Below are 27,863 nucleotides of genomic sequence, written 5' to 3' on the forward strand. Positions count from 1 at the left end.
GGAAAAGCATTGAAATTGACTCCTTTGGAATGCATGATAAATAATTAAAAAAAAAAAGGATTTAGAGATGATTATAGGATCGAACTTGATGCTCAAAAATTAAGGACATACTATGAGATAGATAGGCCTGCTTTCAATGTGGAGTGGCCCTCTGAAGGTACAATAGACAGGAAATTAATTGGCCATGTGTTTAAGGTGGTCACTGGAGTTGGAGGACAACCAGGATACCCAGGCCAGTTTACCTATGTAGACTCTTGGCTCAATGTGGCACAAACTCACCCCAAGTGGCTACAGCCCTGCCTAGGATATTGCAAGGCATTAGTGGCTCGGGGCAGCCCAACCAAAAGAAGCAGAGGAACCTAAAGTCCCTAGCATCTCTGAGGAAAAGGAATCCTCAAAGCCTCAGCTGAAACCAGTTCTTTGGACCCCACCTGAGGAAAGGGAATGTCTGCCCCCCATATGTGCCAGTCTGCCTGTTTATGGCAAGAATAGGCAGGAGGCAGAGTTCGGAGCATCTGGAAAGTCGGGCTCGGAGGAAAGTGAGGCTCAGTCTCCCCACCAAGAGGAACAGAAGCCCCCATTAGAAAAAAACAAGGAAGATGGAGAGGGTGATGCAGCTAGGCACCTCTGCTCTGGCCAACCATGGGCTTTGCAGATGCCACTTCGAGAGACCAGGACACAAGTTCATGATGACCAGGGGCAGATACAAGGCGGTCCTAGGCATTATGTTCATCAGCCTTTCTCCACTACTGATCTCTTAAATTGGAAACAGCACACCCCTTCCTATACAGAACAGCCTCAGGCTCTCATTGATTTGGTGAATTCTATTATTATGACACACAATCCAACCTGGCCGGATTGTCAACAATTTTTGCTAACTTTATTTCATACAGAGAAGCATAGGAGAGTTAATCAGGCAGCTCTCAGCTGGTTAGAAAAAGAAGCCCCAGAAGCCACCCCTAACCCATGCCAGTTTGCCGAGGAGCAATACCCAAATGAGGACCCTAACTGGGATCCAAATGAGGCAAGGGACTTGGAATGGCTGCAGCTATATAGAAAGGCACTCCTGAATGGGATAAAAGCAGGAGGAAGGAAGGCAATGAATATGAGTAAAATATCAGAAGTGCACCAAAAGCCTAAGTGCATTCAATGAAAGGTTTTGTGAGGCATATGGGCTGTACACTCCAATTATTCCAGAGGCTCCTGAAAACCAAAATATGACAAATATGACCTTTGTCAGGCAAGCACAGGGAGACATAAGACAAAAGCTTCAGAAGCTGGAAGGCTTTGCTGGGGAAAATATTAGTGAACTCATGGAAATAGCAAACAAAGTATACATAAACTGGGAGGAAGAGGAGGGGAGAAAGGAAGAAATAACAAACAAATAGGAACAAGGAGACAGCTCAGTTTATAGCTGCTGCACTAGCAGAAAGTAACCCTGGATTTGCTAGAAGGCACGGCCAAAGCAGAGGCCGAGGAAGGAAGCAAACAAGACTGGGAGAAGAAAGCCAGACCCAGCTGGACAGGAACCAATGTGCAAGGTGCAGGCAAATGGGCCACTGGAAAGATGAGTGCCCTGAATAGGAAAAGGATGGAAATGATGGTCAATGGTCTAACACCTGAGTGCGGCATTCGGTTGCTAGTCATGGCACCTCAAAGGCAGCTCCCGATCTGATCGGCTTAGCAGCAGCCAAGAATTTTGAGGACTGAGACAGGCCGGGTTCCATCTTTTCAGGCCTTGGGGAGCCTATGGTCTCTATGGAAGTGGGGAGTGGTTAATGGATTTTTTGGTGAATACTGGTGCTGATTTCTCTGTGGTAACTCACGCAATTAGCCCCCCTAAAAAGAACTGTGCTACTATCGTAGGGGCTTCCAGGGCCAAAGAAAAGAGACATTTTTGCAAATCCAGGAGATGTGTTATTGGAGAACAGGAGGTGCAGCACGAGTTTCTATATATGCCAAATTGCCCAGTGCCCTTGTTAGGAAGGGACTTACTCCAGAAGCTGCAGGCACAAATTTCCTTTACACCTAACAGGAATATGACCCGGGGATAGGGAAGCCAAAGGCAATGGTATTGACTCTAATTGCCCCAAGGGCTGAGGAATGGCGGCTCTAAGAACTGTGTACAGGAGGCTGCCAGAGCCAGACCTACACAATATGCAGGTAATGCGGGGTAATATGTGGGTAATATGTGGGGGCTGAGGACAACCCCCCTGGACTTGCTCTAAACAGACCCCCGATGGTAATAGAGCTTAACCCTCATGCTGCCCCAGTACAAGTCCATCAATACCCACTACGCTGAGAGGCAATTGATAGAATAACAAAGCATCTAAATTGGCTTTATATGCATGGGATTATAGCAAAATGCAAGTCCTCATGGAATATTCCTCTGTTACCTGTGTGCAAACCAAATGGGGAATATAGGCCAGTGCAGGATCTCTGGGCAGTAAACAAAGCTGCTGTCACTATTCATGCCATAGTGCCCAACCCATATACAATGCTGGGACAGATTCCTGCTGATGCCACTTGGTTCACATGTCTGGACTTAAAGGATGCCTTCTTTTGTTTGAGGCTTTCTCCTCAAAGTCAGCCTATATTTGCTATCCAGTGGGGGAAATCACAATATACCTGGACAAGGCTGCCGCAAGGGTTTGAGAATTCTCCTACCATTTTTGAGAAGGCCTTGGCTACAGATCTCGAGGCTTTTTTGCCACCTAGTGACAATTGTGTGCTATTATAACATATTGATGACTTGTTATTCACTGCCGCCACGAGGGAGAAATGCTTCCGAGGAACAGAGAGGTTTCTTCACCTGCTACGTGAAGCTGACTGTAAAGTGTCCAAAGACAAGGCATAAGTCTGTTTTTGAGAAGTTGGATATCTAGGATTCATGGTATCCCAAGGCCAGCGCAGGCTTGGAAGTGCATGCAAGGAGGCTGTATGTGCATTATCACCCCCAGTTACAAGGCAGCAGGGAATTTCTAGGCATGGCAGGATTCTGCCAAATCTGGATTCCAAACTTCTCCCTTATAGCAAGGCCCTTATATGAGGCTACCAAAGTTGGGGAAAGACAGCCCCTCCTATGGGAAATGGAAAAGGAAAAGGCCTTCAAGGGTATAAAGGAAGCTCTCATCCAGGCCCCAGCACTAGGGTTGCCAGATGTAAAAAGCCCTTCTTTTTGTATGTGGATGAACAAAGGGGAATGGCAGTTGGAGTCTTAACTCAGTTGTTGGGCTCTTGGCATTGGTTGGTACCATATTTATCCAAAAGACTGGACTTGGTGGCCTTAGGTTGGCCCCACTGCCTCAGGGCATTGGCAGCTACCACAACCCTTATAGAAGATGCCAACAAGTTAGCCCTAGGTCAGAAGTTAATAATTCAGGTGCCACACACTGTAGTCACCTTAATGGAGCAAAGAGAACATCGTTGCCTGTCCAACTCTAGAATGCTAAAGTGTCAAACTCTTCTGTGTAAAATTTCCAGATAGCACTACAGACTGTAAGTTTCTTGAACCCAGCTACCCTGCTGCCTGTGGAGGAGCCTGCTTTGAAGGACGGTGGGTTGCCTCACTGCTGGCAGGACCTTCCCCACTGTTGCATAAATAGAGTGGACAAAGTTTTCTCGAGCTAGGAAGATCCAGGGGATACGCCCTTGGAGAGCCCAGATGTTGAATACTTCACTGATGGTAGCAGTTTCATAACACATGGGGTGTGATATGCAGGGTATGCAGTAGTGACCCAACACTCGGTGGTCAAGGCTCAAGCCTTACCTTCTGGGACTTCTACTAGGAAGGCTGAATTAATAACATTAACCAGAGCACTTTTATTGGCCAAGGGGAAGAAAGTAAATATATATACTGCTCAAAATATGCTTTTGCAACTCTGCACACCCATGGGGTGATATACAAAGAGAGAGGAATTTAGACTATGAGAAAAAAGAAATAAAAAATTAAAAGGACATTTTACAATTATTAGAAGCCATATGGGCTCCAGAGAAAGTGGCTGTCATTCATTGCAGAGGACACCAAATTGGGAAAAGCTATAAGGTTCAGGGCAACAGAAAGGCAGACCCAGAGGCTAGGCGGGCAGCAATGAGCATGGCTTTACCTGTAAAAAGAACTCTAGCAATGCCTCTCCTTACAGAGCCCCCTTTGCCAGAGGTACGCAATTATTCTTCAAGTGAAAAAGCTTGGTTTAGGCAGGAAATAGGGAAATATATTAAAGGTGGATGGTGGCTGTTCTCTGATGGGAGGCTAGCCATCCCAGAGATAATAGCCCCTAGGTTTGTGAAGCAGATCCATCAAGGAACACACACTGGAAGGATGGCCCTAGAGATTTTGATAGGTTGACACTTCTATGTGCCATAGATCTCTGCAATCACCTGTGCTGTTTGTGAACAATGTCTATCCTGTGCCCTGAATAATCCAAAATAAGAACCCACTCAACCCCCAGGAATTCAGGAAATGGGAGCTGTGCCTTGTGAGAACCTGCTTGTAGACTTTACCGAGTTGCCTCAAGCAGGAAGTTACTGGTATATGCTAGTGTCTGTTTGCACCTTCTCGAGGTGGGTTGAGGCCTTCCCTAACAGAACTGAAAAGGCATGAAAGGTGACAAAGCTGCTACTAAAAGACATATACCAAGGTTTGGATAGCCTTTAACACTAGGATCAGACAATGGTGCAGCATTTGTGGCAGAAGTAGTAGAACAGATGACTCAACTTTTAAAGATCAAATGGAAACTGCACACAGCTTACCGACCACAGAGTTCAGAAAAGATGGAATGGATAAACTGGACACTCAAATAGCTACTAAAATAGTTTTTCCAGGAAACTCACTTATGATGGGATCAGGTCTTGCCCGTGGTCTTCCTCCAGATCAGGTGTACACCTAGAAAAAAACTGGGTATTCGCCCTATGAAATATTGTTTGGAAGGCCACCCCCACCCAATCATTAATCAAATTAGAGGGGATTTAAAAGATTTAGGAGAGCTAACCCTTAGAACACAGATGCAGGCTTTGGGAGTGGCAATGCAGGAGGTGCAAGGCTGGGTAAAGGCAAGGATACCTATAAGTCTAACAGACCCAGTGCATCCACATAAGCTGGGAGAATCTCTCTGGGTTAAAGGTGGAATCCAACAACCCTGGTACCCTTATGGGATGGGCCCTATATTGTAATCATGTCTAGTCTCACTACTGTGAAAGTTGCAGGTGTCACACCTTCGATTCGCCATAGCCGACTAAAGCCAGTGGCAGCAGTAACTCTCAATGACGATCAGTGGATTAGCCAACAAGACCCAGATTGCCGCACCCGAATGGTCCTATGGTGAAACCCAACTACCAGTAAGAAGGACAACCACCCTGCTCTGACCATACTGGAGGCTGGTCAGTCTACGAGTGGCTGAAGCTTGAGGATCCTGCGAGCTCTACTCTAGTCACATCCTGGAAGCTGACTAGTCTACGCACAGCTGAAGCTAAGAGGAGCATCTCTGGCTAAGTAAATGTGGATACAATTTATAAGCCTAGTTATAATCCTGTCAATACTGATTGTTCTGTTGTTATGTTATTACTGCAAATGCTTCAAATGTCTATACCCAGAGGAAGGTTTGCCATGCCCATGTGTAGTGTAAGCATGTTTCTATTACATACACTAATGTTGTTATCATTTCTGCCTATACTAAAAGAGGAACTCTTAGGATATCCAGTTTATGATGAAAATAAAAGAACTAGAAAAAGCATAATCACAAAAACAGACACAAATATCAAAAAGGACGTGGCCATAGGAGACTGGAAAGATAATGAATGGCCTACTGAAAGAATCATTAAATTCTATGGGATGGCTACCTGGGTGCAAGATGGGTCATGGGGGTACCACACCCCCATCTATATGCTCAACCACATCATAAGGTTGCAGGCAGTCCTTGAAATCATAACCAATAAAACATCAAGGGCACTAGATTTATTGGCAATACAAGCAACACAAATGAGGAACGTTATGTATCAAAATAGATTGGCTTTAGATTACCTCTCAGCATTGGAAGGAGGAGTATGTGGAAAATTTAATTGAACCAACGGTTGCCTAGAAATCAATGATAATGGTTGAGCTCTCATGGAAATCACAGCTACAATGTGCGAGTTGGCCCATGTTCCAGTTCAGACTCGGTTCAATTGGTCCCTGGATTCCTTGTTTGGAGGATGGTTCTCAGCCTTTCAAGGATTCAAAACCCTTATTAATGGGTTCTTACTTATTCTTGGCATCTGCCTCATCCTCCCTTGCCTTTTACCCCTGTTTATTAGGAGTATTCAGTCAACTGTGGAGGCAATAGTGGCCTGACACACTATCGTGCAGTTGGTGGTATTTACTAGATATCAACCACTGCCGATAGAAGAAGAAGCTCATCTCCATGAAAAGGTGGCAAATAGTAGTGCTTCCTATTAACACCTCTGTTATAAAAAGCACCAAAAAGGGGAATGGAACAGGAATTGAAATAAACTAAAGTGTGTAAGCACAAACTCAGTTGTATGTAAGAAAACCTAACTCCCTCTGAGAAAGTGAAAGAGCTGGAGTCTTTTAAAAACTAACTGCCTGTTTTTCTGTGGCTAGTGAGCTTTCTCTCTCCTCCCTTCCAAGGCATTGTGAAGACCTTGTTTCCCTAGCTGTGTAGCTGCAAGGTCACTAGACAGATACACTCAAGTTGCAAACATGTTTTTCCTTGAAAAGTAAGAAATGATGTAATGCATGTCTCAGCTGAATAATTGTCTCTGTTTCTCACTTCTGTAGTATGCTTCCTCCTGCACAGATCTCCCCCCACTCCATCTCCATGAAATGCTTAAAAGGTAACTTAACTCTTTGTTCAGGGCTCAGTCCTTTGGATGTTAATCTGACTGGGCCAGTGCACCTAAATAATTATAAATATCCTCCTGAATCCCATCGGTCTCTCTGATTCCTTAAAAATCCCACAACATGGGTATATACCCAAAGAAATATAAATTATTTCACCATAAAAACATATGCATTCTGGGAAGTGAGGAGTGCCTCTGCCTGGTCACCGCCCCATCTGGGAAGTGAGGAGCGCCTCTTCCTGGCCACCGCCCCATCTGGGAAGTGAGGAGCGCCTCTTCCTGGCCACCCACTGTCTGGGATGTGAGGAGCTCATCTGCCTGGCTGCCCCATCTGGGAAGTGAGGAGTGCCTGAGCCTGGCCGCCAACTGACTGGTATGTGAGGAGCACTTCTGCCCAGCTTCTGCCCTGTCTGGGAAGTGAGGAGCACCTTGGCCTGGCCACAGCCCTGACTGGGAAGTGACAAGTACCTCTGCCCGCTGCCCACTGTCTGGGAAGTGAGGAGTGCCTCTGCCCAGCTGCTGCCCCATCTGGGAAGTGGGGAGAGCCTCTGCCTGGCCGCTGCCTTGTAGGAAGTGAGGAGCACCTCAGCCTGGACACCTCCCTGACTGGGATGTGAGGAGCATCTCTGCCTGGAGGCAGCCCTGACTGGGAAGTGAGAAGCGCCTCTGCCCAGCTGCCGACCATCTGGGAGGTGAGGAGCGCCTCTGCCCAGCTGCCACCCCATCTGGGAAGTGAAGAGTGCCTCTGCCTGGCCGCTGCCCTGTCTAGGAAGTGAGGAGGGCCTCTGCGCAGCTGCCACCTCGTCTGCGAAGTGGGGAGTGCCTCTGCCCGGCCCTGGCATTGTCTGGGATGTGAGGAGCACCTCTGCCGGCCCCCGCCCTGTCTGGGAAGTGAGGAGCGCCTCTATTCGCCCCCACCCTGTCTGGGAAGTGAGGACCGCCTCTGACCAGCTGCCTCCCAATCTGGGATGTGAGGAGCTCCTCTGCCCGGCCTCTGTGCAACCTTCCAAGTGTGAAGTGACAGCCTTCTGTGTGATCTTTTCTGTCTTCCCCAAATAAAGTTTACTTTTTAATTAAAAGTTTTAAATTGGAGAACATAAAAAAAAAGACGTGCACATGCATGTTCATTTCATCACTGTCCACAATAACAAAGACATGGAATAAACCTAATTGCCTGTTGATAGACAAGATTGAAAAAATATGTGGTAGCACGAGGTGGCTCACATTTGTAATTCCAGCACTTTAGGATATCAAGGCAAATGGACTGCCTTAGCTCAAGAGTTCAAGACCAGCCTGGGCCGAGTGTGGTGGCTCACGCCTGTAATCCCAGCACTTCAGGAGGCCAAGATGGGTGGATCACGAGGTCAGGGGATCAAGACCATCCTGGCCAACATGGTAAAACCTCATCTCTACTAATAATACAAAAATTAGCTGAGCATGGTGCACATACCTGTTATCCCAGCTACTTGGGAGGCTGAGGCAGGAGAATTGATTGAACCAGGGAGTCAGAAGTTGCAGGGAGCCGAGATCATGCCACTGCACTGCAGCCTGGTGACAGACCAAGACTCTGTCTCAAAAAATAAAATAAAATAAATAAATAAAATAAAATAAAATAAATAAAATAAAATACTAGCCTGGGCAACATGGCAAAACTGCATCTCTACAAATAATACAAAAAAGAAAAATTAGGCATGATGACGTATGCCTATAGTCCCAGTTACTTAACAGGCTGAGGTAGGATTCCTTGAGCCTTGAGGCTTGGAGGTTGAGGCTGAAGTGAGCCAAGATTGCACCACTGCACTCCAGCCTGTGTGACAGAGTGAGACACTCTCCAAAAAATAAAGATTTAGTAAAAACAAAATATGGTACATAAAAATCATGGAAGACTATGTGGCCATACAAAAACAACACAAAGCCAGGCACCATGGTTCATGCCTCTAATCCCAGCACTTTGGGAGGCTGAGGTGAGTGGATAACTTGATATCAGAAGTTCAAAGCCAGGCTGGTCAACACACTAAAACTCCGTCTCTACTAAAAATACAAAAAGTTAGCTGGGTGTCACGGCAGGCACCTGTAATCCCACCTACTCAGGAGGCTGAGGCAGGAGAATCACTTGAACTTGGGAGGTGGAGGTTGCAGAGAGCCAAGATCATGCCACTGCACTCCAGCCTGAGCGACAGAGTAAGAATTCATCTTAAAAAACAAACAAGCAAACAAACAAAAAACACCAAGATTAAGTCCTTTGCAGCAACATAGATGGAGCTGGAGACCATTATTGCTAGAAAACTGATGCAAAAACAGGAAACCAAATGCATGTCATTATTTATAAGTAAGAGCTAAATAATAAGAACACATGGACACAAGGAAGGAACAGTCACTGAGGCCTAGTTGGGGATGAAGGATAAAAGGACAAAGAGGATCAGAAAAAATAGCTGTTTGGTGCTATGCTTAGGACCTCAGTGACAAAATAATCTACAACAAACCCCCATGAAACAATTTTACCTATATAACAAACCTGCACATGTATGCCTGAACCAAAAAGAAAAGTTAAGAAAAGAAAAACCCATGAGTGCAGAAGAGCACAGTGTAACTGAAAAGAATTGTTTGTTCTACAGATAGTGGTCGTGGGGGGGCTCTACTCTGATTTATTTCTGTGTCCATGCAGGCAGATGAGATTATGAACAGGTGCTCCATAATCCTAGGCAGATGGAGAAAACAGGTTGCTGTGGCAGATTCAGTGTCTGGGGGTGGGGATATGCCAGGAGACTTGTAGACACTTTTGTGGCTTTTTGGCAGGAAACACTAGGATAAAAAATGCTGTGGTGAAATTCCTGATGGTGGTGCCTAGTCCTGGGAGGATTGTGAACACATTAATGTCTAGTAGGTGTGTTTGTGAGTGGGTAGGAATCCTGGGGTGACAGCTGTGAGACAAGGGGGTCTGTCATTAGAGCTCCTTTCCTGTGAGTTTTCATTTTCTCTCACCCTGGGAGGAGAATTGGAATCACAGGACAATGGGTAATGTGACAGCCTGTGTACAGGAGAGCAGAACCTCCCATTCCCAGACACCCAGAGTTCCATTCAAGGCCAGACATCCGTGATATCTTTCTTCTGGCACCAAATCTGTAGAGTTTGCTGAACACCAAGCAATTCTCCAACACCAACTCAATGTCTAACATTTAAATTCTGACACCACCCAGAGTCAGCACAGACCCTGATTCAGGGCTCAGTCTCACAACATTGCCCTCATTGCAGATGCCAGTCACAAACCCCATAGGCCCATCTATGTGTCTGAGCTACCTGTTTAAAAATTGGGGACTCCCGAGCCCTTTCTCAAGTTCAATGATCTGATCGACCTACTCAGAGAACTCAGAAAAATACTGTAGTTACGTTTACCAATTATAAAACACACAACTGAGGAAAAGCCAAATGGAAGAATATATAGGACAAAAAGAGGTGGAAATCTGAAACACATACATAACCCGGGTAAATAGCTGTGATTAGTAAAATTCTTCATCCTTTGTGTTCTCCAGGAACAGTTTATAGAAAGAAATACCCTTCCCATTATGACTTAGATGGTGCTCTCCTTTCTTATTTATTACAGAGCCAGACACAGACTCTGCCAGAGGTACACAGCCTCCATTTTGAATAGGGGCTGAGTAAAATAAGGCTGAGACCTACTGAGCTGCATTTCCAGATGGTTAGGTATTCTAAGTCACAAGATGAGATAGGAGGTCAGCACAAGATACAGGTCAAAAAGCTGGCGTGCAGTAAAGAAGTGGGATAAAAGCCACCAAAACCAAGATGGTGATGAGAGCGACCTCTGGTCATCCTCACTGTTACACTCCCACCAGTCCCATGATAGTTTACAAATGCCATGGCAACATCAGGAAGTGACACCATAAAGGTCTAAAAAGGAGAGGCATAATCCACCTTTTATTTAAATATAATTAAAAATTAACCATAAAAATGTGCAACCAGCCTAAGGAGAAAGCCATTTCTTTTATTTCTTTACTTTCTTAATAAATTTGCTTTCACCTTACTCTATGACTCCCCCTGAATTCTTTCTTGAGCAAGATCCAAGAAGAAACTGGAAATTTAGTATCTTATTGCAAACTAGATTGAGGCTGGTGAAATGGGGGATGGTCCCAAGACCCTGCTTGGGACACAGGTGAAAAATGCAGCAGAAAATCAGTTCCCTGTGGAGTGTGAAAATAATTAAGTGGCAGGAAATTAGAGTGAGGTGTCTCTAGTCCCTGGGTTCCTACTTTAAAAAAATAACCACAAAAATCTAACTCAGGTGCATTATTTTTAATTACCACATTCAGAGAAACAAAGTTCAGGCTTCAGCAACTATAAACTGCCAATTAAGTTCTGATTACATAACCAGGAATTTTTCACCTTTAATGTACAAATTAAGACACCATGTAAAAAAAATAAAAAGACACCACGTGGCTGGGTGTGGTGGCTCACGCCTGTAATCCCAGCACTTTGGGAGGCCGAGGCCGGCGGATCATGAGGTCAGGAGATCATGACGATCCTGGCCGACATGGTGAAACCCCATTTCTACTAAAAAATACAAAAATTAGCTGGGCGTGGTGGCGTGCCTCTAGTCCCAGCTACTCGGGAGGCTGAGGCAGGAGAATCTCTTGATCCTGGGAGGCGGAGGTTGCAGTGAGCTGAAATCCCACCGCTGCATGCTAACCTGGGCGACAGAGCAAGGCTCCGTCAAAAAAAAAAAAAAAAAAGGAAAAAAGGCTGGGTGCAGTGTAACTGTACCATGTAACTGTACCTAACCAATTACCAAACTTGGTTTTCTTCATCATGCATTTCATAAATGACTTTCCTTCAAGCATCTCCCATAGACCACAAACAACAAACCATAGCTGGGTGCCCTACAATTCTAGAACCACTCTTTGATTAAGTTATTTAATATTTTTGCAGTAACTCCCATAAATTTTTAACAGGAGAAAATAGGAACTGGGACCCCCACAGACCAAAGTTCTTCCCATTTATGAACGGCACCCCAAGTCAGAATTCTCCCCTGATGACCGTGGTCCCTGCACAATCTGAGAGAGACGCAGCACTGCGGGTGCAGAGCTGCCCAGAGAGGGCACCAGGCCAGGGCATAGTCACTGCACAGGGAAGAGACAGGACACCCAGGGGGCCGGCTGTCGGCGCAGCCACCATATTATGGCTGAAGGGGACTGGGGCTGAGATGGGCCAGGAGAACTCGGGTGCAGATTGTGGAGCTGACTGCTGGTAGGCCTAAGTCCCGCCACGGCCACTTCCCACCGGTTCCAACCAGCCCCTTCCTCTCTCTCAGGATGTTGGACCCGGTACTCTCACCATTTCTAGGCTTCCAGGGCGTCCCGTTTTAGCTGTGGATCTCCCAATACCTGCAGATCACAGGGCTACAGAGGCTGGGCCTCTAGGAGCAGAAGACACAGAGCAGTGAAAACGAGACCTGGAGCTCCAGCTGCAGCAAGAGACAAAGGACCCACCACATCCCAGAAGCCGTCCTCTCCACTCCAGCTGCGTGCCTGATTGGACAGTTCCCAGGCCAGTGTTGCTGATTGGATAATGTTTAAAACCCCACCTTCTCAAGCCCTCACTGACAGAAGATGTGATTAGATGCTGGGTTGAATGAAGAAAGAGTGACAGCCTAGGCTGCAGCCTTTTCAGGCAGGGCTTACTCTCAGAGTTGAGCTAGGCCCACATTAGAGGGTATTTGCATTCAACCATGTGTATAAGGTCATATGCTTTTGTAAATAATATATCATAAATCCTCTGAAATAAAATTTTGAATTTTCTAGTAGCCAAACTTTAAAAACAAACAAGGGGCTAGGCATGGTGGCTCCTGCCTGTAATCCCAATGTTTTGGGAGTGCGAGGCGGGCAAATCATGAGGTCAAGAGATTGAGACCATCCTGGCCAACATGGTGAAACCCCGTTTCTACTAAAAAAAATACAAAAATTAGCTGGGTGTGGTGGTGCACCCCTGTAGTCCCAGATACTTGGGAGGCTGAGGCAGGAGAATCACTTGAACTTTGGTGGCAGAGGTTGCAGTGAGCCAAGATCACACCACTGCATGCCAGCCTTGGCAAGAAGAGTGAAACCTCATCTCAAGAAAAAAAAAAAAGACAATTGAATAAAATTTTCGTATAAATATTTACATAGCCCATCAGGTATCAAAAATGTACATAAAGTTTTGATTGTCTTCTTAGGATTATATATTTGACTTAAAAAAGGTCCTAACCCATTTTAGTAATCTATAATAGTAATCAAACACACAGACACAAACACCCACACACACAATTTATTAACTTAGATTATTTTTTATCTCTTCTGTGATAAGTAATTAAATGCAGTGTTTTTGATAAAAGTTTTTTTTTTTCCTTTTTGATCTTGGTTATTTCTTTACTTCTGCTGGGTCTGGGTTTGGTTTGTTTTTGTTTCTCAAGTTCCTTGAGGTGTGACCTTAGATTGTCTATTTGTGCTCTTTCAGATTTTTTGATGTAGGCATTTAAGGCTATGTACTTTCTACTTAGCATCATCTTTGCCGTATTCCAGATGTTTTGATAGGTTGTGTCACTATTATTGTTCAGTTCAAATAATTTTTAAATTTCCATCTTGATTTTATTGTTGACCCAATGATCATTCAGGAGAAGATTATTCAATTTTCATGTATTTGCATGGTTTTGAAGTTTCCTTTTAGAGTTGATTTTCAATTTTATCCCCCTGTAGTTTGAGGGACTACTTGATATAATTTTGATTTTCTTGAATTTATTAAGACTTATTTTGTGGCCTATCATATGGTCTATCTTAGAGAAAATTTTATGCACTGATTTGGGAGCTTCAGTGTTAGGTGCATATATGTTTAGAATTGTAATATTTTTCTGTTTGACATGGTTTTTATCATTATATAATATCCCACTTTGTCTTTTCTTAACTGCTGTTGCTTTAAAGTGTGTTTGTCTGATATATGAATAGCTACTCCTGCTCACTTTTGGTATCCATTTGCATGGATTTTTTTTTTTCACATTTTTACCTTAACCCTAGTGTGTTAGGTGAGTTTCTTGAAGGCAGAAGACACTTGGTTGGTGAATTCTTATCTATTCTGTAATTCTATATCTTTCAAGTGGAACATTTAGGCCATTTACATTCAATGTTACTATTGAGATGTGAGGTACTATTTTATTTATCATGCTACTTGTTGCTTGAATACCTTGTTTTTATAAAACATTTTGTTGTATTCATATTTTATAGGCCCTGTGAGATTTATGCTTTAAAGAGGTCCTGTGTTGATACTTTTTCAGGACTTCTTAGAGTTCCTTTTAGCAGTTTTTGTAGTGCTGGCTTGGTAGTGGTGAATACTCTCAGCATTTGTTTGTATGGAAAGAACTTTTTTCCTTCAATTATGAAGCTTGGTTTTCCTGGATACAAAGTTCTTCACTGATAGTTGGTTTGCTTAAGGAGGCTGAAAATAAGGCCCCAATCCCTTCTTGCTTGTAGGGTTTTTGCTGTTAATCTGATAGGTTTTTATTTTATATATTTTTGGGTTACCTGGTGCTTTTGCCTCACAGCTCTTAACATTCTTTCCTTTGCCTTGACTTTAGATAACCTGATAACAATTTGTCTAGGCAATGGTCATTTTGTAATGAATGTCCCAGGTTTTTTTGAGCTTCTTGTATTTGAATGTCTAGATCTCTAGCCAAGAAAGAAAAGTTTACCTCAATTACTTTCCCAAATATGCTTTCTGAACTTTTAGGTTTCTCTTCTTCCTCAGGAATGCAAATTATTTTTAGGTTTGGTAATTTAACATAATTCCAAACTTCTTGGGGGCTTTGTTGATTTTTTAATTCTTTTTTGTTTGCCTTTGTTTGATTGGGTTCATTCAAAAACCTTGTTTTTGAGCTCGGTATTTCTTTCTTCTAGTTGTTCAACTCTGTTGCTGAGACTTTTCAGTACATTTTGCATTTCTCTAAGTGTGTTTTTATTTCCTGAAATTGTGATTGTTTTTTATTTATTCTATTTTTTTCACTGAAGATTTCTCCCTTCATATGTTGTATTATTCATTGATTTCCATACATTGGACTTCACATTTCTATGGTACCTACCTGATTAGTTTAATATTGACTTTCTAAATTTTTTTTTAGGCACTACATGGATTTCTTCTTAGTTTGGATTCATTGTTGGTAAACTTGTATGATTTTTGGGTGGTGCTAAAGAACATTATTTTTTCATATTACCAGAATTGTTTTTCTGGTTCCTTCTCATTTCGGTAGACTATGTGAGAGGGGAGATCTGGGGGCTCAAGGCTACTATATAGATTCTTTTGTCCCACAGGGTGCTCCCTTGATGTAATACCCTAACCCTTTTTCTAGGGATGTGGCTTCCTAAGAGCTGAACTATAGTGGTTGTTATTTCTCTTCTGGATCTAGCCACACAGCAGGGCTATTAGTCTCTGGGCTGGTACTTGAGGGTGTCTGTGATGTGAATCATCTTCAGGTCTCTCGGTCATGGACACCATCACCTGCTGTGGTGGAGGTTGCAGAATAGTGAAATTGACTCTGTGGGCATCCTTAATTGTAATTGTTTAATGCACTAGTTTTCTGCTGGTTGGCCTCCTGCCAGGAGGTGGCACCTTCAAGAGAGCATCAGCTGTGGTAGTATAGGGAGGATCAGGTACCGGACAGGGCCCTAGAACTTTCAAGAGAATATGAATTTGTCTTTGGCTACCAGGGTGGGTAGGGAAGGACCATCAGGTGGGGGCAGGGTTAGGCAAGTCTGACCTGAGACTCTCCTTTGGAGGGGCTTGCAGTGGCTGCTGTGGTGGGATGAGGTGTGGTTCCCAGGTCAATGGATTTATGTTCCCAGGAGGATTATGGCTGCCTCTGCTGGTGACGCACGTTGTCAGGAAAGTGGGAAAAAACAGACAGTCACAGGCCTCACCCAGCTCCCACACAACTCAAAAGGCCAGTCTAGCTCCCATGATGCCTCTCCCCCCGACAGCACCAGGGTAGTTTTCAGGGAGTGGGTGAGCAGGGCTGAGAACTTGCCCCAGGCTACCAGCCTCCCAGCAAAGAGAGCAAGCAGGACTTTTACACCTTTCCGCCTGTCAAGTCTGCACATTGGATTCGCGCCCTCCTCTGAGTTCTGGCAAGAAAACTTCATGTTTGGTTGGAATTGTTACAAAGTTAAGATGGAGGTAAAACCATTTTATATTTTTAATAAAATATTTTTTTCAAATTTTCTGCTAACTTACAGATCTAAATATATTTAGCTTTTCTATATCATATAAAAATAAGATTCTAGTCAGGCATGGTGGCTCATGCTTGTAATCCCAGCATTTTGGGAGGCCAAGAAACAAAGACTGTTTAAACCCAGAAATTTGATACCAACATGGCAAAAGCCCATGTCTACACAATATATAAAAATTAGCGCTCGGGCACAGTGGCTCAAGTGTGTAATCCCAGCACTTTGGGAGGCCAAGACAGGTGGATCATAAAGTCAGGAGATTGAGACCATCTTAGCTAACACGGTGAAACCCCATTTCTACTAAAAATACAAAAAGTTAGCCAGGCGTGGTGGTGGGCACCTGTAGTCACAGCTACTCAGGAGACTGAGGCAGGAGAATCACTTGAACCTGGGAGGCGGAGCTTGCAGTGAGTCGAGATCACACCACTGCACTCCAGCCTGGGTGACAGAGACTCCATCTCAGAAAAAAAAAAAAAAAAAAGAAAGAAAAGAAAAATTAGCTGGGCCTGGTGGCCAGCACCTGCATTACCTGCTATTCAGGAAGCTGAGGTAGGAGGAGGATGGCCTGAGCCCAGGAGCTTGAGACTGCAGTGAGCCATGATCAATCTACCACACTCTATCCTGGGTGAAAGAGTGAAATCGTTTCTAAAAAAGATGTCAAATCATATCAACGTAAATTTCTGTGGGTATTTTAAAATCGTTGTTATTATTATTCTAGGAGTTTTTGACGTAAAGGTGTTGTTTGGCTACATAGATAAGTTCTTTAGCAGTAATGCCTGAGATTTAGGTGCACCCAGCAACTGAGCAGTGTATACTGTACCCAATGTGTAGTCTTTTAGCTCTCACCCTCCTCCTGCTCTTCCCCTCAAGTCCTCGGAGTTCGTTATATAATTCTCATGCTTTGGAATCCCCATAGCTTAGCTCTCACTTGTAAATGAGAACATACGATGTTGATTTTTTATTCCTGAGTTACTTCACTTAGAATAATGATCTTCTAATCCTTTCAAGTTGCTGTGAATGCCATTACTCCATTTTTTAATGGCTGAGTATTACATGGTATATACATATCACATTTTCTTCATCCACTTGATGGCTGATGGGCATTTAGGGTGCTTCCATATTTCTGCAACTGGAAATTGTTTTGCTATAAACATGCCTGTTCAAGTGTCTTTTTTATATAATGATTTTTTTTTTTTTGCATGTAAATACCCAGTAGTGGGTTTGCTGGATCAAATGGTAGTTCTACTTTTAGTTCTTTAAAAAAATCTCCTGGCTGGGTGTGCTGTCTCAAGCCTGTAATCCCAACACTTTGGGAGGCCAAGGTGGATAAATCACCTGAAATCAGGAATTTGAGACCAGCCTGGCCAACATGGTGAAAACCTGTCTCTACTAAAAGCACAAACAAATTAGCCAGTCATGGTGGCATGTGCCTGTACTCCAAGCTACTGAGGAGGCTGAGGCAGGAGAGTCACTTGAACTTGGGAGGCAGAGGCTGCAGTGAGCTGACATCACTCCACTGCACTCAGCCTGGGTGACAGTGAGATTCCATCTCAAAAAATAAAAAGAAAAAGAATTCCCAGCTGTTTTCCTTAGTGATTGTACTAGCTTACATTTCCACCAGTAGTGTTAAAGTGCTCCATTTTCATCAAATCCATGGCAATATCTAGTTTTTTGATGTTTTAATTGTGGCCATTCTTGCAGGAGTAAGTTGGTATCACATTGTGATTTTAATCTGCATTTTCCTGATAATTAGTGATGCTGAGCATTTTTTTTCAGTACTCACATTTTTTATTTCAAAGTGTAAAATCTATGTGTCCAACATTGTTACTTTCATCTGCAGATGGAATAATTGGGAAGTATAAAAACCTGTACTTGACTTTTTTTTTTTTTTTTGAGACAGAGTCTCACTCTGTCATCCAGGATGGAGTGTAGTGGCACGATCTCAGTTCACTGTAAACCTTGCCTCCTGGGTTCAAGTGATTCTTCTGCCTCAGCCTCTCGAGTAGCTGGGAATACAGGCATGTGCCACCATGCCTGGTTAATTTTTGTATTTCTAGTAGAGATGGGGTGTCAACATATTGGCCAGGCTGGTCTTGAACTCCTGACCTCATGATCCGCCTGCCTCAGCCTCCTAAAGTGCTGGGATTACAGGCATGAGCCACTGTGCCCAGCCTTGTACTTGACATTTTATCAAGATTATCTGCCAACAAGTTACACATATGCAGGTTTCAATGAGCCTGGAATCTTCTTTCCACTTGATAGGGGTATGTATTAGGAAATCCAGTTGATGACATTTTTATTTAAAAAATCGAAAAGAATCAGTACAGTCAAATTGTCTTAGTCTTAAGGATTTCTGGATTTCTTTCTTGGAGGAGGTCAGGATCTTTCCAAGGCTTGGGCCTTTGGATATTCTTCCAGTCACCAAAAGTGGAGTCTTTTATTTTCTCATATTCTGACTCTAATGATACTATTTGCTTTCAGTTTTTTTCCAACTCATGACCAATTTTTATCTTCACAGCATCATGTCAGATTTGTAAAAACTCATGAAGACCAAAAGAAACTCCAACAATTAGCAACAACATGGGGACTTCGTAGCGGAGAGTCTTATGCTTGCACAAAGCACACATCACTGCAGGTGCAAACATGACTGAACTCTTCCATCTGTTTAGAACTCCAAGCCGGCCCAACGCTGATTCTCAAATCTCAGTGGCCCAAGCTCTCATCAAGATGAGTACATCCTTGACTCACCAACTTTCCTTGGTTGTTTGGTGCTCGGTCCTTACTGATAGGTTTCCAAGCATTTTTTTAATATGTTTGTTGGCCATTTGTATATCTTCTTTTGAGAATTGTCTATTCGTGTCCTTCACCCACATTTTCATGGGATTATTTGTTTGTTTGTTCATTTTTTCTTGCTGATTTGTTCGAGTTCCTTGTAGATTCTGGGTAACAGTCCTTTGTTGAATGCATTGGTTGTAAATATTTTGTACTCTGTGGGTTTTCTCTTTACTCTGCTGATTACTTCTTTTGCTGTGCAGAAGCTTTTCAGTTTAAGTAAGTCCTGTTTATTTATGATTTTTTTTTTTTTGCATTTGCTTTAGGGTTCTTGGTTACAAACTCTTTGCCTAAGCAAATGTCTGGAAGTGTTCTTCTGATGTTATCTTCTAGAATTTTTATAGTTTCAGGTCTTAGATTTCAGGCTTTGATCCATGTTGAGTTGATTTTTGTATAGGATGAGAGATGAAGATCCAATTTTCTTATTCTACATGTGGCTTACCAATTATCTCAGCACCATTTCTTTTTTTTATTTTTATTTTATTTTATTTTTTTTTTTGCACACAAAACAATAAACATTTTCTAAAAGTACATACGAACAAAAAGATGCATATCAAACATATTAGGAAGGTTGCACATGGGAAGATGGGGAATAGAAATGGGGGGTGGGAATTAAAGAAAATAAATGAGAGAGGGACTTTGTATGGATCAATGATAATAACTCAATCCTCTATTTGACAAAGAAGAAGGAGAAGGAAGAGGAAGAAAAAGAAAGTGGGATAAAGGATCAGAAAGGGAGGAAAATAGAAAAAATAAGAGTATGACTCCAGGGTAGACCTGTTTTGTTGTCGCTTGGTTCGTTGGTTGGTTTGACAGTTGTATTTTTCATATGTTTCGCCATGTTGGCCAGGCCGGTCTCGAGCTCCTAGCCTCAAGTGATCAACCCACCTCAGCCTCCCAGAGTACTGGGACTACAGGCGTGAGCCACCACATCCAGCCCTCACATTGCTTCTGGCCTCTGTGGTAGACTTCCCAGACGGGGCGGCCGGGCAGAGATGCTCCTCACTTCCTAGATGGGGTGGCGGCTGGGCAGAGGGGCTCCTCACTTCCCAGACGGGGCGGCCAGGCAGAGGCGCTCCTCACTTCCTAGATGGGGTGGCGGCCAGGCAGAGGGGCTCCTCACTTCCCAGACGATGGGTGGTCAGGCAGAGGCGCTCCTCACTTCTTCCCAGATGGGGCAGCCAGGCAGAGACGCTCCTCACTTCCTAGACGGGGCGGCCGGGCAGAAGCACTCCTCACATCCCAGACGATGGGTAGCTGGGCAGAGGCACTCCTTACTTCTTCCCAGACGGGGCGGCCGGGCAGAGGCGCTCCTCACTTCCCAGACGGGGCGGCCGGGCAGAGGCGCTCCTCACATCCCAGATGATGTGCGGCCAGGCAGAGACGTTCCTAGACTGGGTGGCGGCCGGGCAGAGGCGCTCCTCACCTCCCAGACGGGGCGGCCGGGCAGAAGAGCTCCTCATAACCCAGACGATGGGCGGCCAGGCAGAGATGCTCCCCACCTCCCAGACGGGGCGGAGGCCGGGCAGAGGCTGCAATCCCAGCACCCTGGGAGGCCAAGGCAGGCGGCTGGAAGGCGGAGGCTGCAGCGAGCCAAGACCACGCCACCGCACTCCAGCCCGGGCAACACCGAGCACCGAATGAGTGAGCCTCCGTCTGCAGTCCCAGCACCTCGGGAGGCCGAGGTGGGCAGAGCACTGGAGGTCAGGAGCTGGAGACCAGCCTGGCCGACATGGCGAAACCGCGCCTGCAGCCAAAGGAGAAAAACCAGGGAGGGGTGGTGGCGCGTGGCGGCAATCCCAGGCAGCCCGCAGGCCAGGGCAGGAGAATCACGGGAGCCGGACGCAGGGAGTCTGCAGCGAGCCGAGTGTACTCCAGCCTGGGCCACAGAGGGAAGGAAGGGAGGGAGGGAGGAAGGAAGGAAGGGAGGGAGGGAGGGAGGGAGGGAGGGAGGGAGGGAGGGAGGAAGGGAGGGAGGGAGGGAGGGAGGAAGGATGGAAGGAAGGGAAGGAAGGAAGCTTCTTCCACATCTATAACAAATATTTACATTATAGAAATTTATATAAAACAAAGCTGTAACCCAAGAATTAACTAAAATGACACTGAAATTTGTCTAGTGGTACATTTCTGATTAGTTTTCCCATTAAATTTACATACTAGTAGGTTATTACAACACAATGAAAATGAAACAAAGCTGCAAATGCCTGACACCTCATTCAGGTAATTATTTTACCTGAAGCAGCTCTATTGCTTTTGTGTGCTGCTTTTCACGGCAGAGCTGGGCAACTTGGATTAACACAAGTAAGAGATGCTCGGGACTTTGGGACTGTAAACTGGCAGATATTTTGAGGCATTGTTCGGCCTGGTTTGTGTACATAGCAAGTAAAGCTTTGTTAAATTCTATAGCTTGTAGTTGTTTCTTGGAAAGTTTAAAATCTACTCCTTCCACATTGGTTAATTTCACTTTCTTCTTGGAGTCAAAGACATTTTGGTCCTTGTTAATGGTACTGATGTTATTTGCAATTACAGCTAGTAATCCCACATCTGTTGGTTTTAGTTTTATTATTTGATTGTAAAGTTGCAAAGCCTCCTCTGTTCGACCCTGAAGCTGCAGAATATAAGCCATCTGACCATGAATGATGGCCAATTCTGCCTGTGGGTCTTTCTCAGTCCCATCAGTGTCTTCTGATAATGAACGGCGGCAAAGATCTTCAGCTTTTTGTAAGATTCTCATGGCCTGGTTCAGCTGGCCTTGGCCTATCAGTGCACATGCAGTGTTGTAGCACAGCTCATGTGTGCCTTCTTGGAGGCCCAAGTTCTCTGGAACCACTTTTTCCCAATTGCTTTGTGCTGCAACAACTGCTGAAAGGTTTGTTTTCCTCTCCTCATCATAATCATCTTGGGAGTTTCGGACGAGATCTCTATATACTGCTAAGCATTCATCATAGCGTTCCAAACGGTATAACACTTGTCCATAAAGCTCCTTCAGTTTGTCTGTCTGCTGGTTGGCACTTTCTATTGTCTTCAAGGCATTCTCAATTCTGTTCAGCCTGTACTCGCAATATGCCTTTTCAAAGGAGAGAGAGTTATTGGCTAACACTTTGGTGTGAGTATTGATGACATTCAAAGCTTCCTTGAAACTTGCATTCTGGATAAGGCATACCACTTTACAATGAAGGGCAGTTACGTCATCTTTGTTGATCTGTAGTATCTTATTGACGGTCTTGAGAGCGCACGTGAAGTCGCCGTTCTGGCCATACCGTTCACTCCACAGCGCAGGCACTGACACCCCCCCTCTGCTGCCGCTCGCCATCTTGGAGGAGACGAGGGGAGCACCATTTCTTTAACAGGCTGTCCTTTTTTTTTTTTTTTCCAATGGAGTTTTGCTCTTGTTGCCCAGGCTGGAGTACAATGGCACAATCTTGGCTCACTGTAACCTCCGCCTCCTGGGTTCAAGCGATGCTCCTGCTTCAGCCTCCTGAGTAGCTGGGATTACAGGCACGTGCCACCATGCCTGGCTAATTTTTTTGTATTATTAGTAGAAACTGGGTTTCACCATGTTGGTCAGGCCGGTCTTGAACTCCTGACCTCAGGTGATCCACCTATCTCGGTCTCCAAAAGTGCTGGGATTACAGGCATGAGCCACTGTGCCTGGCTAATTTTTGTAGTTTTACTAAAGACGAGGTTTCACCATGTTGGCCAGGCTGGTCTCAAACTCCTGACTTCAGGTGATCCACCTGCCTTGGCGCCCAAAGGGCTGGGATTACAGGCATGAGAGACCACGCCTGGCCTTAGGGTGTTTTTATGCTTTGTTTTTGTTAACAGTGTCAAAAATTAGTTGGCTTTAAGTATTTGGGTTCATTTCTGGGTTTGCCATTCTGTTCCGTTGGTCTACATGCCTGTTTTTATATCAGTACCATACTGTTTTGATAACTATCACCTTTTGGTATAGTTTGAAGTTGGTAATGTAATGCCTTCAGATCTGGTCTTATTACTTAGTCTTGTTTTGGCTATGCGGGCTTTTTTTGGTTCCATATGAATTTTATAATTGTCTTTTTTTTCTTTTTTTTAGTTCTGTGAAGAATGATGATGTTATCTTTATGGGAATTGCATGGAATTTGTAGATTGTTTTTGGCATCATGGTCTTGTTCACAATAGTCACTCTAGTTATCCATGAGCATGAAGTGTGTTTCCATTTGTTTGTGTCATCTATAATTTATTTCAAGCATTTTGTTATTTACCTTGTAGAGATCGTTTGCCTCCTTGGCTAAGTATATTCATTATTATTATTATTATTATTATTATTATTATTTTTCAGCTGTTGTAAGAGGGGTTGAGTTCTTGATTTGTTTCCTAGTTTGGGTTGCTGTTTGTGTATAGCAGTGCTACTGAATTTTGTACATTGATTTTGTATCCTGAAACTTCACTGAATTCATTTATCAGATCTAGGGGCTTTATGGATGAGTCTTTAGTGTTTTTTAGGTATACAATCACATCATCAGTGAACAGTCACAGTTTGACTTCCTCTTTTCCAATTTGGGTGCTCTTTATTTCTTTCTCTTGTTTGAATGCTCTGGCTAAGAATTCCAGTACTATGTCAAATAGAAGTGGTGAAAGTGGACATCCTTGTCTTGTTCTAGCTCTCATGGGTAATGCTTTCAACTTTTTCCCATTCAGTATAACGTGGGCTGTGGGTTTGTCATAAATGGCTTTTGTTACCTTAAGCTATGTCCTCTCTGTGCCGATTTTGCTAAGGGTTTTAATACTGAAGCGATGCTGGATTTTGTCAGATTTTTTTCTGAGCCTATTGAGATAATCATGTGATTTTTGTTTTTAATTCTGTTTATGTGGTATATCACATTTATTTACTTGCATATGTTAAACCATCCCTTCATTTCTGGTATAAAATGCACTTGATGGTGGTGTATTATCTTTTTGATATGCTGTTGTATTTGGTTAGCTAGGATTTTGCTGATAATTTTATCATCTATGTTCATCAGAAATATTTACTTTTTTTGTTTTTTTGTCATGCCTTTTTCTGGTTTGGGAATTAGGGTGATATTGGTTTGATGGAATGATTTAGAGAAGATTCCTTTTTTATCTTTTGGAATAGTTTCAGTAAGATTGGTATCAATTCTTCTTTGAATGTCTGATGATAAAATATATCTGTGAATTCATGTGCTCCTGGACTTATTTGGTTGGCAATTTTTTACTATTTCAATCTCACTACGTCTTATTGGTCTGTTCAGAGTTTCTATTTCTTCTGGGTTTAATCTAAAAGGATTGTGTATTTCCAGGAATTTGTACATCTTCTCTAGGTTTTCTAATTTGTATATGTAAATATATTCATGGTAGCAAAAATGTTTGTATTTCTGTGGTATTGTCTGTAATATCTTCCATTTTGTTTCTAATTGAGCTTATTTAGATCTTCTCTCTGCTTTTTTTGGTTAATCTTGCTAATAATGGTCTATCAATTTTGTTCATCTTTGTAAACAACCAGCTTTTTGTTTCATTTATCTCCTTGTATTTTTTTGTTTCAATTTCAGTTAGTTTTTCTCTGATCTTTGTTATTTTTTCTCTGCTGCTGCATTTGGATTTGATTTGTTTTTGCTTCTCTAGCTTTTTGAGGTGTAATCTTACCTAGTCTATTTTTGTTATTTTACACTTTTTGATGTAGGCATGTATTGCTATCAACTTTCTCTTAGCACGACTTTTGCTGTATCCCAGATACATAAGTATTCATAAGTTGTGTCATTATTGTCATTCAAATCAAAGTGTTTTTAAATTTCCATCTTAATTTTGTTGTTGATTCAAAGCTCATTCAGGAGGCTGGGCATGGTGACTCACTCCTATAATTCCAGCACTTTGGTGGACAGATCATTTGAGGTCAGGAGTTTGAGACTAGCCTTGCCAAAATAGTGAAACCCCATCTCTACTAAAAATACAAAAATTAGCCGGGCATGGTGGCTTGTTCCTGTAATCCTACCTATTCGGAGGCTGAATTGCTTGAACCTAAGAGGTGGATGTTGCAGTGAGCCAAGATCATGCCACTGCACTCCAGCCTGGACAATAGAGTGAGACTCTGTTTCAAAAAAAAAAATCATTCAGGAGTAGGCTATTATTTGGGTTTATTTCTGGGTTCTGTATTCTGTTCTACTGATCTACGTGCCTGTTTTTTCTTTTTTTTTTTGAGATGGAGTCTCGCTCTGTTGCCCAGGCTGGAGTGCAGTGGCGCAATCTCGGCTCACTGCAAGCTCCAACTCCTGGGTTCGTGCCATTGTCCTGCCTCAGCCTCCCAAGTAGCTGGGACTACAGGCGCCTGCCACCACGCCTGGCTAATTTTTTGCATTTTTAGTAGAGACGGGGTTTCACCGTTTTAGCCAGGATTGTCTCGATCTCCTGACCTCGTGATCTGCCCGCCTTGGCCTCCCAAAGTGCTGGGATTACAGGCATGAGCCACCGCACCTGGCCTATGTGCCTGTTTTTATACCAGTATCCTGATGTTTGGGGGACTATGGCCTTATAAAATATAGTATGCCTTGAAGTCAGGTAAAGTGATGCCTCCAGATTTGTTCTTTTTGCTTAGTCTTGCTTTGGCTATGTGAGCTCTTTTTTGGTTCCATATGGATTTTATCAGTGTTTTTTCTACTTCTGTGAAGAATATTGGTGGTATTTTCATGGAAATTGCACGGAATTTGTAGATTGCTACTGATTTGTGTACATTAATTTTGTATCCTGAAATTTTGCTGAATTCATTTATCAGTTATAGAAGCTTTTCAGAGGAGTCTTTAATGTTTTCTAGGTGTACCATTATATTATCATCAAACAGCAACAGTTTGATTTCCACCTTACCAATTTAAAACTTTTCTTTTTTTTTTTTTGAGATGGAGTCTCCCTCTGTCACCAGGATGGAGTGCAGTGGCATGATCTTGGCTCACTGCAACCTCTGCCTCCGGGGTCAAGCGATTCTCCGGCCTCAGCCTCCTGAGTAGCTGGGACTACAGGTGTGTGCCACCACAGCTGGCTAATTTTTGTGTTTTTAGTAGAGACAGGGTTTCACTATCTTGGCCAGGCTGGTCTCGAACTCCTGACTCATAATCCATCTGCCTTGGCTTCCCAAAGTGCTGGGAGTATAGGCGTGAGCCACCGTGCCTGGCCTAACAATTATATCTGTCTCATCACTTAAAAGAGCCACTAATTTTTTTTTTTTGAGATGGAGTCTTGCTCTGTTGCCCAGGCTGGAGTGCAATGGCATGATCTCAGCTCACTGCAACCTCCGCCTCCTGGGTTCAAGCCATTCTCCCGTCTCAGCCTCCTGAGTAGCTGGGATTACAGGCACGAGCCACCATGCCTGGCTAATTTTTGTATTTTTAGTAGAGACGGGGTTTCACCATGTTGGTCAGGCTGGTCCTGAACTTCTGACCTCGTGATCCACCCGCCTCGGCCTCCCAAAGTGTTGGGATTACAGGTGTGAGACACCGCGCCCAGAAAGAGCTGCTAATTTTACTTTTGAAATATACCGAATATTTATATTAAAAGCTAAGATAAGCTTACTATTATGTAGAAAATTTGTGATTTGCATGGGCATTATTACCCATTAAGTGGTCTACAGTCTCTGAAAGTTTCAGAAACACCAACATAAAAATACTATTTCTGATTGAATAAAGGATATCAAGTTATTTTAGTTACTGAATGAAACAGATTGGAATTACTAGTCACAATGTGGTTTAAAATGTTATTCAATGAAAACATGTGAAGTTTCTGTTCAACTCATGTTAACTATTTCTATTGTTTTTTCACTTCTATTAGAAAAAATATTTAAATTTAAATTGCTACAAATGTATGAATGTATTCAAATCTAAACACAGTGCCAATCTTAAAAGATCTGTATGCATAGGATTACAGAACGCCTATTCTCTATTTACACTTAGAAGATAAATAACTGCTTTTCAGTAAATCCAATGGGGCAATTGTGACTCACAGTCATAAGGTACTAAAATATTAATACCATCATCTAGAAAGTATTTATTAATTCATTTTTCTGACTTTTCAAGTACAATCATAATTTCTAGTTGACATAACACTAGATTTGAGGTGCTGCGGCTGTAGTAACTAGAAATGTCATGGTTGACTCTGCTTTACCTTGCAATAAAACACTTCTTGGGCTATAGGCCAAGAGCTTTCAGAGATGTTAGCTTATAGAATGTCGAGCGACCTGGTACAGAGACTTTCACCCCTCTTTCAAAAGGGAACATAATACTGAGTCTTTCACCCCTAATTCCAACTATTAAGCCAGAACGGGAGAAGTGTAACATGTCATTATCCACAAAGCATTTTATTATTACAGATTGAGGGTACATATGCAGATTTGTAACATAGGTATACTGCATGATCTTGAGGTTTGGGCACTTAATAATCCCATTACCCAAGTGGCGTACATCATACCTGTTAAGTAGTTTTTCACTGCTTCTCTCCCTTCTTTCTTCGTTTTGGAATCCCCAGTGTTTCTTGTTTTCATCTTTGTTTCCATATGCATCCAGTGTTTAGCTCCCACATGTAAGTAAGAACATGTAATAGTTTTCTGTTAATTTGCTTAGAATAATGGCCATCTTCTGCAGCCATGTTGCTACAAAGGACATTACTTCACTCTCTTCTGTGGCTGCATAGTATTGCATGGTGTACAAGTATCTAAGTTTTTTTTTTATCCTATTTAAGATTCATGGCTACCTAGTTTAATTCTATGTCTTTGCTACTGTGAATAGTGCTGCAATAAACACGTGAGTGCAAGGAGTCTTTTGGGTAAAATAATTTATTCTCAGGCCGGGCACAGTGGCTCACACCTGTAATCCCAGCACGTTGGGAAGCCCAGGCGGGTGGATCACGAGGTCAAGAGTTGGAAACAGCCTGGCCACCAAGATGAAACCCCGTCTCTACCAA

At 43.3% G+C, this 27,863-nt stretch overlaps 1 protein-coding gene and 2 pseudogenes across 1 annotated transcript; all 3 read right to left on the reverse strand.

The window, feature by feature from the left end:
• Positions 1 to 5,385: 5,385 nt before the first annotated feature.
• Positions 5,386 to 7,679, reverse strand: LOC129460217 (uncharacterized; annotated as a pseudogene).
• Positions 7,680 to 18,281: 10,602 nt separating this feature from the next.
• Positions 18,282 to 19,437, reverse strand: LOC129460218 (cytochrome c oxidase assembly protein COX16 homolog, mitochondrial-like; annotated as a pseudogene).
• Positions 19,438 to 21,058: 1,621 nt separating this feature from the next.
• On the reverse strand, positions 21,059 to 22,376 carry LOC129459406 (signal recognition particle subunit SRP72-like). The gene has a single exon (XM_055236136.2). It carries the CDS (start codon positions 22,237 to 22,239, stop codon positions 21,151 to 21,153), a length of 1,089 nt encoding a protein of 362 aa, XP_055092111.1. The 5' UTR covers positions 22,240 to 22,376; the 3' UTR covers positions 21,059 to 21,150.
• Between the last annotated feature and the right edge of the window lie 5,487 nt (positions 22,377 to 27,863).

Source organism: Symphalangus syndactylus, chromosome 13 (assembly GCF_028878055.3).
Source record: "Symphalangus syndactylus isolate Jambi chromosome 13, NHGRI_mSymSyn1-v2.1_pri, whole genome shotgun sequence".
Lineage (NCBI taxonomy): Eukaryota > Metazoa > Chordata > Mammalia > Primates > Hylobatidae > Symphalangus > Symphalangus syndactylus.

What these genes read in the sequence shown, in the direction of transcription:
- LOC129459406 (XM_055236136.2), bottom strand. Translation starts at nt 22,239, where the DNA reads ATGGCGAGCGGCAGCAGAGGGGGGGTGTCAGTGCCTGCGCTGTGGAGT.